At 42.7% G+C, this 12,469-nt stretch overlaps 2 protein-coding genes across 2 annotated transcripts; both read right to left on the bottom strand.

Annotated features, from left to right (window-relative positions):
* Nucleotides 1–1,399: 1,399 nt before the first annotated feature.
* On the bottom strand, nt 1,400–4,820 carry kiss1rb (KISS1 receptor b). The gene is made up of 6 exons (XM_086205382.1): nt 4,601–4,820; nt 3,612–3,736; nt 2,910–3,045; nt 2,404–2,642; nt 2,166–2,318; nt 1,400–1,636 (listed from the first exon to the last, which is right to left on the bottom strand). Exons 1-6 carry the CDS (start codon nt 4,818–4,820, stop codon nt 1,400–1,402), a joined length of 1,110 nt encoding a protein of 369 aa, XP_086061508.1.
* Nucleotides 4,821–6,604: 1,784 nt separating this feature from the next.
* Nucleotides 6,605–12,400, bottom strand: isca1 (iron-sulfur cluster assembly 1). Its single transcript, XM_086206658.1, has 4 exons — nt 12,268–12,400; nt 9,889–9,942; nt 8,884–8,989; nt 6,605–8,433 (listed from the first exon to the last, which is right to left on the bottom strand). The coding sequence occupies exons 1-4, from the start codon at nt 12,346–12,348 to the stop codon at nt 8,285–8,287; spliced, it is 390 nt and encodes a 129-aa protein (XP_086062784.1). The 5' UTR covers nt 12,349–12,400; the 3' UTR covers nt 6,605–8,284.
* Nucleotides 12,401–12,469: the final 69 nt, after the last annotated feature.

Here is a 12,469-nt window from a genome sequence, read left to right as displayed (position 1 = left end):
AAAGGTGTCTAGGTCACATGGCCTATCGACTGGGGTTCCTCAGGGGTCAGTGCTTGGTCCCCTTCTCTTCTCTCTGTACACCACCTAACTTGGTGCAGTGATCCGCTCCCATGGCTTCTCCTACCACTGTTATGCTGACGACACTCAGCTTTTCCTCTCTTTTCCACCTGATGACAGAACGGTCTCAGATCGTATATCAGCGTGTCTGGCTGACATCTCCACATGGATGAAGGAACGCCACCTTCAACTGAATCTCTCTAAGACTGAACTTATGGTCTTTCCAGCTTGTCCATCTGTTCAGCCTCAGGTCAGTGTCCAACTTGACTCGAGCCTACTTGTGCCCACAAACTCAGCCAGAAACCTGGGTGTCATGATTGATGACCAGCTGACCTTTAAGGTTCATGTGGCCTCAGTTTCTCGGTCTTGCCGTTATGCCCTCTACAACATCAGGAAGATCAGACCCTTCCTGACCCAACAGACCACACAGATTCTGGTTCAGGCTCTTGTCATCTCACGCATTGATTACTGCAACTCTCTTCTGGCAGGCCTCCCTGCATGCTCATTCAAGCCTCTGCAGATGATCCAGAATGCAGCAGCACGTCTGGTCTTCAACCAGCCCAAAAGGGCACATGTCACCCCGCTGCTGGTTTCTCTTCACTGGCTTCCAGTGGCAGCCAGGATCAAATTCAAGGCACTTCTCTTGGCTTACAAAACAATCACAAGAACGGCTCCAACCTACCTGGAATCCCTGATCCAGGTCTACTCTCCGTCTCGCCCACTACGCTCTGCATGCGAAAGACACCTGGTGCTTCCAGCCCAGCGCTGCTCCAAATCTCTAGCCAGACTCTTCTCTTCTGTTGTTCCCAAATGGTGGAACGAACTACCGAACTCTGTGCGTTCTGCTGAGTCCCTTTCTACTTTTAAGAGACAATTGAAGACTCAGTTGTTCAGAGAGCACCTAGGCACTTAACCTGACTCTTCTCCTCTTTGTCCTGTGGGGTAGAATAAGTCAGAGGATCCAAGACCCAGCACTGAGTGATTATGTAGCACTAACTGTGTTGTGTGATGTTGTATGTCTGTCAAAAATTAAAAAAAAAAAAGGGGGAGGGGGGCAACACTTCTTCTGCCACTAGATGGCAGTACCTGTGACCAAATCACAACTGAAGCACTTTTGCGCTTCCTATGGACTTTTCCTTAATTAAGTCTAAATTCTTGCTTGTGTTGTACGTCGCTTTGGACAAAAGCGTCTGCTAAATGAAATTGTAGAATTGTAGAATTGTAGAATTGTGTGTGTGTGTGTGTGTGTGTGTGTGTGTGTGTGTGTGTGTGTGTGTGTGATCCCCAGAATGAACTATAAATAAACAATAGGCCTACACTGTCCAAATCCCTAACGTGGCATTTAGGACTCAGATGAAAGAAAGTGCATCTCTGTTTCTCGTTTGGGTGCCTGATCGTCCATCTCTCCTCTTTCCTCTGCGTCCATGTTACCCACCCTGACTCTCCTCCGCGTGCGCCACAGATACATAGCGGGGAAGGCATGTTTGAAGGCCTTTCTGAAGTTGTTGCCCATGAAAGCGTAAACCAGTGGGTTGACGGAGGAGTTGGAGTAGGACATGCAGTGACCCCATATCTTCAGCTGCGGACATAAAATGAGATGTATGATCAGAGTGGAGGGAGCAGCAGTTTCCTGCCCCTAATACTTTCTATGTTACAGCCCTAAAGAGCAAAACTGAGCCCAGTCATCAATTTATACAGTTATCCTCCTTTATAAGCTAAAGTGAAGGAATATCACATGTATAGCAGCTTGAAACAGCATTCAGTACGTGGCCCTCATTATTAGAATTTAAATCAACATTAAACTATATTTTCTGGGGGGGGTTTCTGTTTCTGACCACATTAGAAACAAGGAAAGAAATTATTGTATTGCAACTGCAGGCTTCGACTATGTGTGCCTGCTAAAGTGACCTTTGACCTCTGACCACCAAAATCTTTGCAGTTCACCCTTATATTCCAGTGGAACTTGATTCCAAAATTGAAGAAATTCCCTAACAGTGTTGAAGAGACAGCATGTGAACAAGAATGGGACAGATATTACGCACATCTGACAGTGACCTTGACCTCTGACCTTTGACCACCAAAATCTTTCCTGTTCGTCCTTCATTCACCTTGTAGAGAACATAACTGCGGAGTCCAAAAGCTTGCAGGAGGATGCAGACCTGAATGGGCCCCCAACAGATGAGGAACAGGGCCACCATCACCACCACCATACGGGAGACTCTCGCCCTCACAGCCGCCGCCCGCTTGGCTTGAGCCTGAAGCTGGAGACAAAGGAGCTTCACAATGATCCAAACAAAATGCACGCGGAAATAAATCTGTCACCGTGTTTCCATTTATTTCTCTTACTTGGTAGCTGCTGTCGATGGGGTCCACACTTGCCTGGCCCATACGCTTGAGCATGAAGGCGTAGCAGGCTGTGATGGTGAGCAGGGGCAGCAAGTAGACGGCCAGGAAGCTGTAGATGATGAAGGCTCTCTGGAGGTGGACTGAGGGGAAGACCTCGTTACAGTACGTCTGAGGGCCAAACCAGTATCCTGCCTCCACACGCTGGTACACGGCTACTGGGACGGACAGGAGCAAAGAGCCTAGAGAAAAGAAGAAGCATCAACTTTCTGGTTTAAGATCGCTGTCAGATAACAGCTCTAGTTTTGATGTCTAATATCACTTTTTCCAGTTTTTGTTTTGAAATTGTGTTTGATAAGAAAACATGAAATATTCAGGGTGACAGTGACACCGCCCCTTTTCTCATTTCCAAAGCGTTACAGTGTGTGTGTGTGTGTGTGTGTGTGTGCGTGCGTGCGTGCATGTGTGTGTGCGTGCGTGTGTGAGAGAGAGATGTGTTGGTTTGATACCAATCCAGATGGACACAGATACAGCCAGTGCCATGCGTGGGGTGCGGTGTCGCAGTGACTGCAGAGGGTAAACAGTTACGTAGCAGCGGTCCACACTCATGGCAGACAGAGTTATACATGTCGCCTGAGCAGTCACCTGAAACAGAGACACACACACGTGCGCGCGCACACACACACACACACACACACACATTACAGAATATATCATAACATCCAATTGAGTAGTGTCATTAACAACATGAGTTGTTCAATTCTAAAATCAAGTGGTTACATCATGGGGACTTGCTTTATGTCATCAAACGTGAGAACCTCACAAATGATCTGTAAAATTGTGAGGCCCAGTTTATTTGGACACACAATGTACGTTGGACCTCACAAGTATATTCATGCACTCCTGGTTTTTAGAATATACGAAACTTAACAGTGCTATTTAGATGAAATGTTACTGTACTTCATACATACACATTAATACAGCAGGTTATTACAGGATGCTTGGAATATTTTTTCCTATTATTTCCAGACAGAGTAATTTATTACACAATATGCAGCCACTGTAGCATAAATAACTAAAACCAGTCACTTGGATTTTTGCATAAAAACAATATAGATTTAGAAGATTTAGTAACTTTACAAGGGACGCAACAGTTGTGATCATGACTAGTCTTCTTCAACAAGTATATTGTGATTGAGCTTGTGTCTCACCTGCTGGAGGTAGTTCACCAGCCGGCACATAAACTCTCCAAAAATCCAGCTGGGCAGCGGGTAGAGAGTAGCAGTGAAGGGTACGCAGCACACCAGGAACAGGATATCAGTGGTAGCCAGGTTCACTAGAAGAGCACATCAGATCAGATCAGATCAGGGCAGGTGAGATGAGGTGAGATGGGGCAAAAAAGTAAGAAAAAGACAAGAAAATAGATTATTGATTCAATAAGTTAAACTCAACTAGTCTATTTTCAAAATGATTTGCAATCATTCCTGCATATCCAGAACTTTGTCAGGGCTTTGTCATCTCAGAACCACCTCAGACTTCCTCGAGGCCCACACCAATTTTGACATCGAACGGATGTGTGATAGTTTAGATGATGGAGTCACAGCCAGACAAACATACAAGCAATTTCTTGCTGTTATAGATAGATCATTTCCATCCATCCATCCATCTATTTTCAACTGCTTATCCTGCTAAGGGTCACAGGGGAGCTGGAGTCTATCCCAGAAGCCCTCGGGCAAAAGGCAGGGTTCACCCTGGACAGGTCGCCAGTCCATCACAGGACCAACACATAGAGACAGACAACCATTCACACTCACAGTCACACCTACAGTCAATTTAGAGTATCAATCAGCCTCGTCCCCTCTTGATGTCTTTGGACTGTGGGAGGAAGCTGGAGCGGCTTGAACCAGGCAACAGTGCTATGCATCACCATGCCACCCTAGATCCTTCTAAGGTTTAATTTTAATGTTAATAATTATAGACAATCATTGCCCTTAAAGGAATATGAGGACATGAGGGGACACGTGTTCCAGAAATGTGTGGAAGAGGAGAAAAGCGAGTTTTCACTTAATACATATTTTACAAATGAACTACAAAAATATTACAGAAAGTGGAGGATTTATCCAATCATTTTCTATTTTAGTTCAGTATTTTACCTTTAAATCAGCTCTTCATTCACTGCAAAGTTCTTTATAAGTGTTACCTATGTAGAAATTGGTGACAGTCTTCATCTGCTGGTGTTTGGTGACAACGTGAATGACCAGCGAGTTTCCGACCAGGCCGACCACCATAATGAGGCCAAAGAACGTAGGGACCAGCCAGGCATCAACCAACACCGGGGGCCCCTGGCCCTCCAGAGCCGCAGACTCATTGCACATAGACTCACAGTCGGGTCTGCGACTGGCTGCTGATGCCGCAATCATCTTTATTAATCAAATTCAGAAATATTTCTATCATGCATGCGGAAAATATTTGACAACGACTGCACGTGATCTGCCATGAATCAAATGTAACACAAACATTCAATAGTTTCTTAGGAACAATAATACAAATTCAATAACTGCAAAGTTAAATGCTAAAAAAAAAAATTACCTAACTTGGATTTATGACCATAAAGAAAAGGACATAAACCATCTAAACATAATAGATAATCATACAATAAGGTGGTCTTACCTGTAGCATGTGAGTTTTCACTCCGCAAAGGTTAGTGCTGCTGTTGTGTGCTGCTCTACTCTGAGCAGATCTGGGATGAAAGCCCTGCTGGACCCTCACAGCTGGGGAGAGGTCAGGGTGTTTGGGTGAGGCATGAATGCTTTTATGTGCATTTATGTGAGTGCAAGAGTGAGAGGGAGTGTGTGTGTGTGTGTGTGTGTGTGTGTGTGTGTGTGTGTGTGCGTGCGTGTGTGTGTGTGCGCGCGCGGTGGGGGGGGGAGGCTTTTTAAACCATTTTCACATGTAATTATCTAGGACTTGGAGTCCTGCAGCTTGATTGGATTAGATGTTTTAATTGTGTAAACATCCAACATTTCTAAGGTTGCTTTCACCTCAAACTGCCTGTGTGCGAGACTTGATGTCACTTTATCTTGATTCCTCAATGTTCTGTCTCATTGGTTACTTTGAATTTAAGAGAAATTTAAGAATACCTTTCACATGCTGAGTTTGAATAAGTAATTCAGTAACAAAACAGGCAACACCGGTAGATTGATTCCTCGAACAGCGGAACTATAACTGCTGGGTGGTCATGATAGGACAGGTTGATCTCTCTGTGGCGCACCACGCAGTTTGAAAGCCATCATTAGACCCGTCATGGCTGCCAGTCTGTGTCAAAGCTTGATAATCAGCAAGAGTGACACAGGCACATGGAAAGTGATGTTTTTGTGGTTAAAATATTCTCATGGGTATAATACAATCATTAACTCTATAAGGTTGTTTTTTTTATTTTTGGCATGAGATTATTTCAAATGGTGTTTCATAATAATTCATGTTGAGAAAAAATATCCAATCTCATTTTAATATTCAGAGACAATTTTTCCATAGATGGAAAAATTTACGGGCTGCACGGTGCAGTGGTTCGCACTGTCGCCTCACAGCAAGGAGGTTCCAGGTTTGAGCCCCGGCTCGGGCACAGGATCTTTCTGTGTGGAGTCTGCATGTTCTCCCTGTTCCTGTGTGGGTTCTCTCTGGTACTCCAGCTTCCTCCCACAGTCCAAAGACATCAAGAGGGGATGAGGCTGATTGATACTCTAAACTGACTGTAGGTGTGACTGTGAGTGTGAATGGTTGTCTGTCTCTATGTGTTGGCCCTGTGATGGACTGGCGACCTGTCCAGGGTGAACCCCGCCTCTCACCCAAAGGCTGCTGGGATAGGCTCCAGCCCCCCACGACCCTTAACAGGATAAGCGGAAGATGGATGGAAAAATTTTTGAGGCTTTAACTGGCATTTCGTACATTCAGATTTCAGATTACAAAAAAAAACAAAAATTGACATGCAGTTGCTTTTTTCGGACGTGTCTTTAATGAAACACTTGTAGAGTGCTTGTGTTTACACCCACACTTCCTCTCGTCTCCGGGCCCCTGAGAGGGTCTCCATCGAGGCCATCACCTCACCCTGTGTGTTAGCTGTAATCTCAGGTGATGTTATTTACATTTACATCTCTGTTGAAATGAACTTTTATCTTGAAGTTAAAAAGCAGCCTAACACGTGACGTGCTTTTTCCATCTCTTTATTCATTTTATGTACACAGACATATTGCACAGAATCAAACTAGAACGGTCTATACAAACAATTTGATCGAACAAACCATCATAAACCTTTCAGGTGAGGGTTACATGTTTTGTGCGTGGTATTTTTTTGTGCGTTTGTGTGGTTCAAGGGGGCTTTACATTCTTTCTATATACACAGAGATAAATACACATTTTACTGAACAAAAGAATATACAAACTGATAAAGCAGTTTCAAGACACGTTTGCTCCATATACGGTTGCTGCGGGACTGTGGCGGTACACTTTTTTACAGTGTTTCTTCTCAAATGGCTGTTTTTGGACGTATCTTCCCCTTCTTCAACGACCTGCACCAGGATGCAGGATTAGAGGGTAACTTCAGGGTCCACCTGTGGTTTATGCTACTACGGAGGCGGTTCACGTTTAGTATGACTTACGCCGCAGAGCTAACCTGCTATAGTTTAGTACTTGAGTGATGTGGCACATGATCTGTCCATGTTGGTGACTGATCTTCTTACACTGACTCCGCCCCTTTTATTTGAATGCGAACACTGGTTTGATTTAATGGATTGATAATAATCATCATAGTACCACTTACTCTTGGAGTTTGGATTTGTCAACCTTGGACAGTAGTGATGCGCGGCTCATGGTCCCCACCCATTATTAGAACCACCCCATCTGAAAAAATAAGTAGCAATGACAACCCAAACCCAACATATCCTTCATATACACACGTTTGTGTTGTATTAATTTAAGTATCCTGATTGTCAGAACCACGTTGTCTCCAGAAGCATGTCTGTAGACTGGAGATTCACTATAGATGTACGTTTTTGTAGCCAGAACAAAAGCTGTAGACCAGGGGTGTCAAACTGATCCAGTAAAGGGCCGGTGTGGCTGCAGGTTTTCAATCCAACCAAGCAAAAGCAACACCTGATCCAACAAATGAGCTGTGTGGACACAGCTCGATTGATTTAAGTTGAATCAGGTGTTGCTTTTGGTCGGTTGGAATGAAAACCTGCAGCCACACCGGCCCTTTACTGGATCAGTTTGACACCTGTGCTGTAGACGGTCAATATCTCACTCCTCCTAGCTCACAGTTCCCACGCGCCCCTTAGCCCACCCCGCTAGCCCCGCTGGCTGTGGGCCAACCTGCGCATCACTACTTGACAGGCTAATTTTGCTCCATAGTACAGACCCCCAGCTCTCAGCTACATCGAACATGTTCTTGGCCCATTCTGTACCATTTCCTCCTGTGTATGAGTTATGATGAGAAAGAACTGAATCTCTGAAAATGATGTGCGTATTGGTTAAATGGTAACCAGTCACTATGTTAAAAACACAGCTACTAAGGTCCTGAGAGGGTTTAAATGCTGAGAACAGGAAGAAGCAACTGCCGATATCAAAAATGTAAGAGCCTAAAATCAATTCTGCCGCGATGGCCATGTTCAGCACGGACTGCATTAAAATCATTAAAACTTAAGCTTCACAAGTGTGTGTGCGTGTGTGAGCGGTGTGCAGGAAGAGTAGTAGTCAAGATGCAGTTGCGTCCGCATCTCAGGGAATTCTTCATGTTCAACACCCTCGTCCACACTCTCAGTCTTTATGGATGGGACAGGGGTTAGGTTCGGAGCGGGGGGGCGGGGGCGGCACAGAGGTTCCATCAGGCTCAGACATTGAAGCTCTCTCCACAGCCACATGTGCCCTTGATGTTGGGATTGTTGAAGACAAATTCACTGGACAGCTTTGATTCCAAAAAGTCCATCTCAGTTCCCAGAAGAGTCAGCTGAGCTTTCTTCTCTATGAAGACCCTCACACCTGCGAGAGGGTGAGGGGCACAGGCGTCACCACACCAGAAGTTCTGTCATTGATCACTTGTAACCACATTGTTTTGAAAAATTATTTTACACTTTTAACGCAACATACTGTTATTTGCTTCAGAAAGACAACTGAAATCCGACTTGGGCTGGTGATACACTTAATATTACACATATACATGCATATCAAAAACATCAGATACTCTGATTGCTTCTCTGGGTATTTCAGACAACTACATCTGTGAATATTGATCTTTTTTTAAGTACAGAATTGATACTGAATCGTAACGATATCTCATTGAATTGTGACCCGTGTTGTTGTAATGAAAGCACATTGTGAGGTCCCAACTATTTGCGACTACCCAGTGATATTACACATCATGTTATATGTATATAATATGTTAATTTCACTCTCTGGTCTATCATTGTGAACTAATCATTAAGAGCATACCATCTTGCAGCACCTCCTCATCAGATTTGTCTCTCTCTTTGGTATAGTCCAGTGTGTAGGTCAGTCCGTTGCAGCCCCGGGTTCTCACTCCGACCCTCAAACCAATCTGGAAGGAGCAAGAAGAGCATTGACACACAAACTTCTAACTTTATGTCGGTATTGCGGGAATCTGAGGTGTCAACGTGGATTATGGGGAAAACACCCCAAGAGAGAAGTCATTATTAAAAGTCTGATTCCAAATCAGTTCTATGACTGGAGCTCAAAAATGTCCCTTGTTAAAAAATTTAAAAAAAAAAAGGAAATCGATACAAACAATATTTTTCCAAGTTTATGCAGGGTTACACATATGAGAAAAAAATGACACATTCTGAACTTTATATATTTGACAACCTATATGCGATGGTCACAAGTTTTGTTCTCAGGTGAGTCCGGGGTTACGCTCAGGACCACAGAACTGTGTTTTGTTTTTTTAATAGGATCAGTGAGCAGTTTTGAATGAGACATTCAGTTAAATCAAATATCACAGTTTAAGACGTAGGATTTGATTACTTTTGACCTACAGACATCACACACAACTTGTTGAAGGAGTCCATGGGAAAGCTGAAAATGCGAGGATCATTTTTGCTTTTCCAGCTTCCGGCTAATTAATTAAGGCAATTTTTCTTAAACACATTGTTAAATCCTGTCAGCTGGTTCTGGGTTCAGTTAGGAATATGATTCCATTTCATTCATACGTAAAATTTCATTTGAGCACTCATTATGTAAAAGTTTTATTAAACACGAAGTGGACGTGATGTTGTATTAGATCTTTGTAAAAGAATCATTAAATTCCTCTTACATTTGACATTCAGAATTCAAACCAAAAGGTGACAGTGTGTCTATTTATTATGACGTGTACGATTCGGGCCTGGAGCAACACTGCACCCTGCTGCCATTACAGCTGACACAGCTACAGAAGCTCTGACTTGGTTGTTTCAGGGACTTTTGACTAAATCCAGTACTCACATATTCTGGCTTGTCCTTCAACAACAGCCTGATCTTGTTCACAGCTGCTGGAGTCTGAAGAGAAAACAGAAGAAATCACAAGGATATGAAACATAACCAACATGTACTGTTTGGAACAACTGTACCACTGACATTGTTGTGACATAATAATTAAGAAAAAAAAAAAACACTGAGAAATGGACTACGCTGCCCGATTGGTTTAAGGCAGTTAAACTAAAGCATTAAGGGCTTTTTCCTGCAGTTCAGAGGCTGATACTTCAACCGAACTTGCCTAAAATATCCTGCACCCGTCCCTTACTGTAGTAAACGTAACCCAAGACACAGGAGTCATAAGGATTCCTCTACGACTGTGTGTGTTTACATCCCAACCATTTCAGACTTGTCATACCAACAGTCACAGGCTAAATATAGACAAGTTAGCTTGTTCCTGGGTAATATATCCTCAACAGGCCTATCATAACACCGTAGTAGTGAATACTACAATATACTTCCATTTGACATTTTCTATGTTATTTTGCGCTTAGAAAATAACCAAGAAGTATCTAATAACACATCTTTTAGTGCTATCTCAGCGTGTGCAAAACACTAGTCATGTTTTTATCAAGCCAGAACACCCCCCCCACCCCACCCCCCACAGTATCTTGCAACAACACTGTTACTGGCGCTCGTCAGCTTCATACTGCATTTCCATAGCACCCATAACAAGAACGATGACAGCTAAGTGCCAACACTCCTTCAGCTCATTACTACACTTAACACTTCTGCGCTAACTGCTGATTAATCCAGTCATTCTCTGGTTTGATTGGTTAGAAAAGCCTCCCAAAAGTTCCCATACAGTCGGCGTTTAATCGGGATGAGATCAAATATCTGCGAAAGCTCCAATTCATGATATGAACACTTTTCCCAGGAGACATCTAAATACATTATACCTCTCCACTCATTTATCAGGTTCATATATTAAATATATACATCAAGAACTACAGCCCACTTCCCAATAACTGTTAATAAACATTTAATATATGAGGGTTAAATGCTGAAAGCTGCCCCTTTTCAATACACATTTGTATAAAACCATGTATTGTTCTCTTTTTGTCCTTAATAGGTAATACAATATCAGTTAATTTCAGGAGTGGATTAGAGTCCCACCGATATAACGATGTGGCTGTTAATATCGATCGATGATAATTCAGTATTGTTTTTGTCCGATGTGAACCAGTACTCATCTGTTTATTTATTTAACAGAATATAATTCTGAAAAAAGAAACTTACTGTAATTTAAAAAAAATAATTTCCAAGTAAATTTTATTATGTTAGTGCACTTATATAAAACTGGAGTTCATTTTATAACTGTCAAGTATCATTCCTCCACTTCATACCTTTATTATTAGTATTGGTAGTAAATGTACAGAATAGTAAATGCTGCTGAAAATATTTAAATTTCTCCTGTGTGGGATTAATAAAGTATTCTTATTCTTATTATCAGGCTGATAACCATATTGAAGAGATCATTGCCACCCCAAAAAAAACAAATAAACATCACTTTTAGAATGAATGTTAGTGATGCCAGCACACAGTCTCAAAGATCCAGTACCAATCATATTGTACGTATAACAACATGTGAAGCTGCATTAGTGCTCAGTGCACTGAAGCCCATCTTAGATAATACAGAAAGTTGGTTGTGACCATGATCCTGCTTTCATCGCATCTCTGGTACCAGTGATTGATAACCACATTGGACGGACAATTAACTGTGAGTGGAGTGTTCTTCCCCTGATATCAGTATTGGCCTAAAAAAATCGTGTAGTACTCGGATGGTACTTGAGTTACTCAAAAACATTAGCAGGCAAAGCCTTCAAGAAGGAGGAACTTGTCGCATGGCATCATAATCTAACATTGATTATGCAAAACAAACTATGAAGTAAGTATACAGCTGTGGTAGGTACCCAAAGCTCTCTAAAGCAACGTACTTGAAAGGCACAGGATCGTGATTAAGTGCTGAATACTGTTAGATTAGCCATTAGGCAACTGCACCGTCATGGTATGTTATCAAACAGCGGCTTAGCAGCTTAGTCTAGCAAGGAGCAATGCTAGGAGGAAGTTATGTGACTAGATGACGACGCATATCAATTCAACCTTTAGAGACGCATTTGAGCCCCTTGGTGTAAAGGAGCAAATTTAAACTGAAGTCGGTTTACAGGAAAGAGTATAAATCCAGTCGTTATTTCAGTTTAATGTCCACGTAACAAAAATTAGCTAGCTTAGCTAACATTACATCACGTAATACTGCATAGCGACAGCTCCTATTAACACAACTTCCTGTGTTCACACAAATGAACGGATTATTTTTCACACGTGTTCGTATACGAATTGATGAGATACCAATGTCAGTGCAGCTCTGGTTGGAAGAATCTTTCTTTTGCTGACCGCTCGGACAGTCGCCCGGACCATGGAGGCGGACATCTTGCTATCTTTAATAACACATTCGCTTGCGCTTGCGCGTGAGAGGAAGAAACGTAGTTAACCGCCCCAAATAAAGAAGTCGTCCAGTAAGAGTAGCGAACATGATGATAGGCAGATAAGA

This window comes from Aulostomus chinensis, chromosome 6 (genome assembly GCF_037954235.1).
Source record: "Aulostomus chinensis isolate RoL2024-O1b breed Wild chromosome 6, RoL_Achi_v1.0, whole genome shotgun sequence".
NCBI lineage: Eukaryota > Metazoa > Chordata > Actinopteri > Syngnathiformes > Aulostomidae > Aulostomus > Aulostomus chinensis.
This window is presented reverse-complemented; position numbering and strand designations above follow the sequence as displayed.

Coding starts and splice junctions, on each gene's coding strand:
- kiss1rb (XM_086205382.1), bottom strand. CDS start 4,820: ATGATTGCGGCATCAGCAGCCAGTCGCAGACCCGACTGTGAGTCTATG. Junction 2,643..2,909: donor ATCTGTGTCCATCTGGATTG/GTATCAAACCAA, acceptor TCTTTTCTCTAG/GCTCTTTGCTCCTGTCCGTC. Junction 2,319..2,403: donor CCATCGACAGCAGCTACCAA/GTAAGAGAAATA, acceptor CTTTGTCTCCAG/CTTCAGGCTCAAGCCAAGCG.
- isca1 (XM_086206658.1), bottom strand. CDS start 12,348: ATGTCCGCCTCCATGGTCCGGGCGACTGTCCGAGCGGTCAGCAAAAGA. Junction 8,990..9,888: donor TGAAGGACAAGCCAGAATAT/GTGAGTACTGGA, acceptor TGCTCCTTCCAG/ATTGGTTTGAGGGTCGGAGT. Junction 8,434..8,883: donor TGAGGAGGTGCTGCAAGATG/GTATGCTCTTAA, acceptor ACCCTCTCGCAG/GTGTGAGGGTCTTCATAGAG.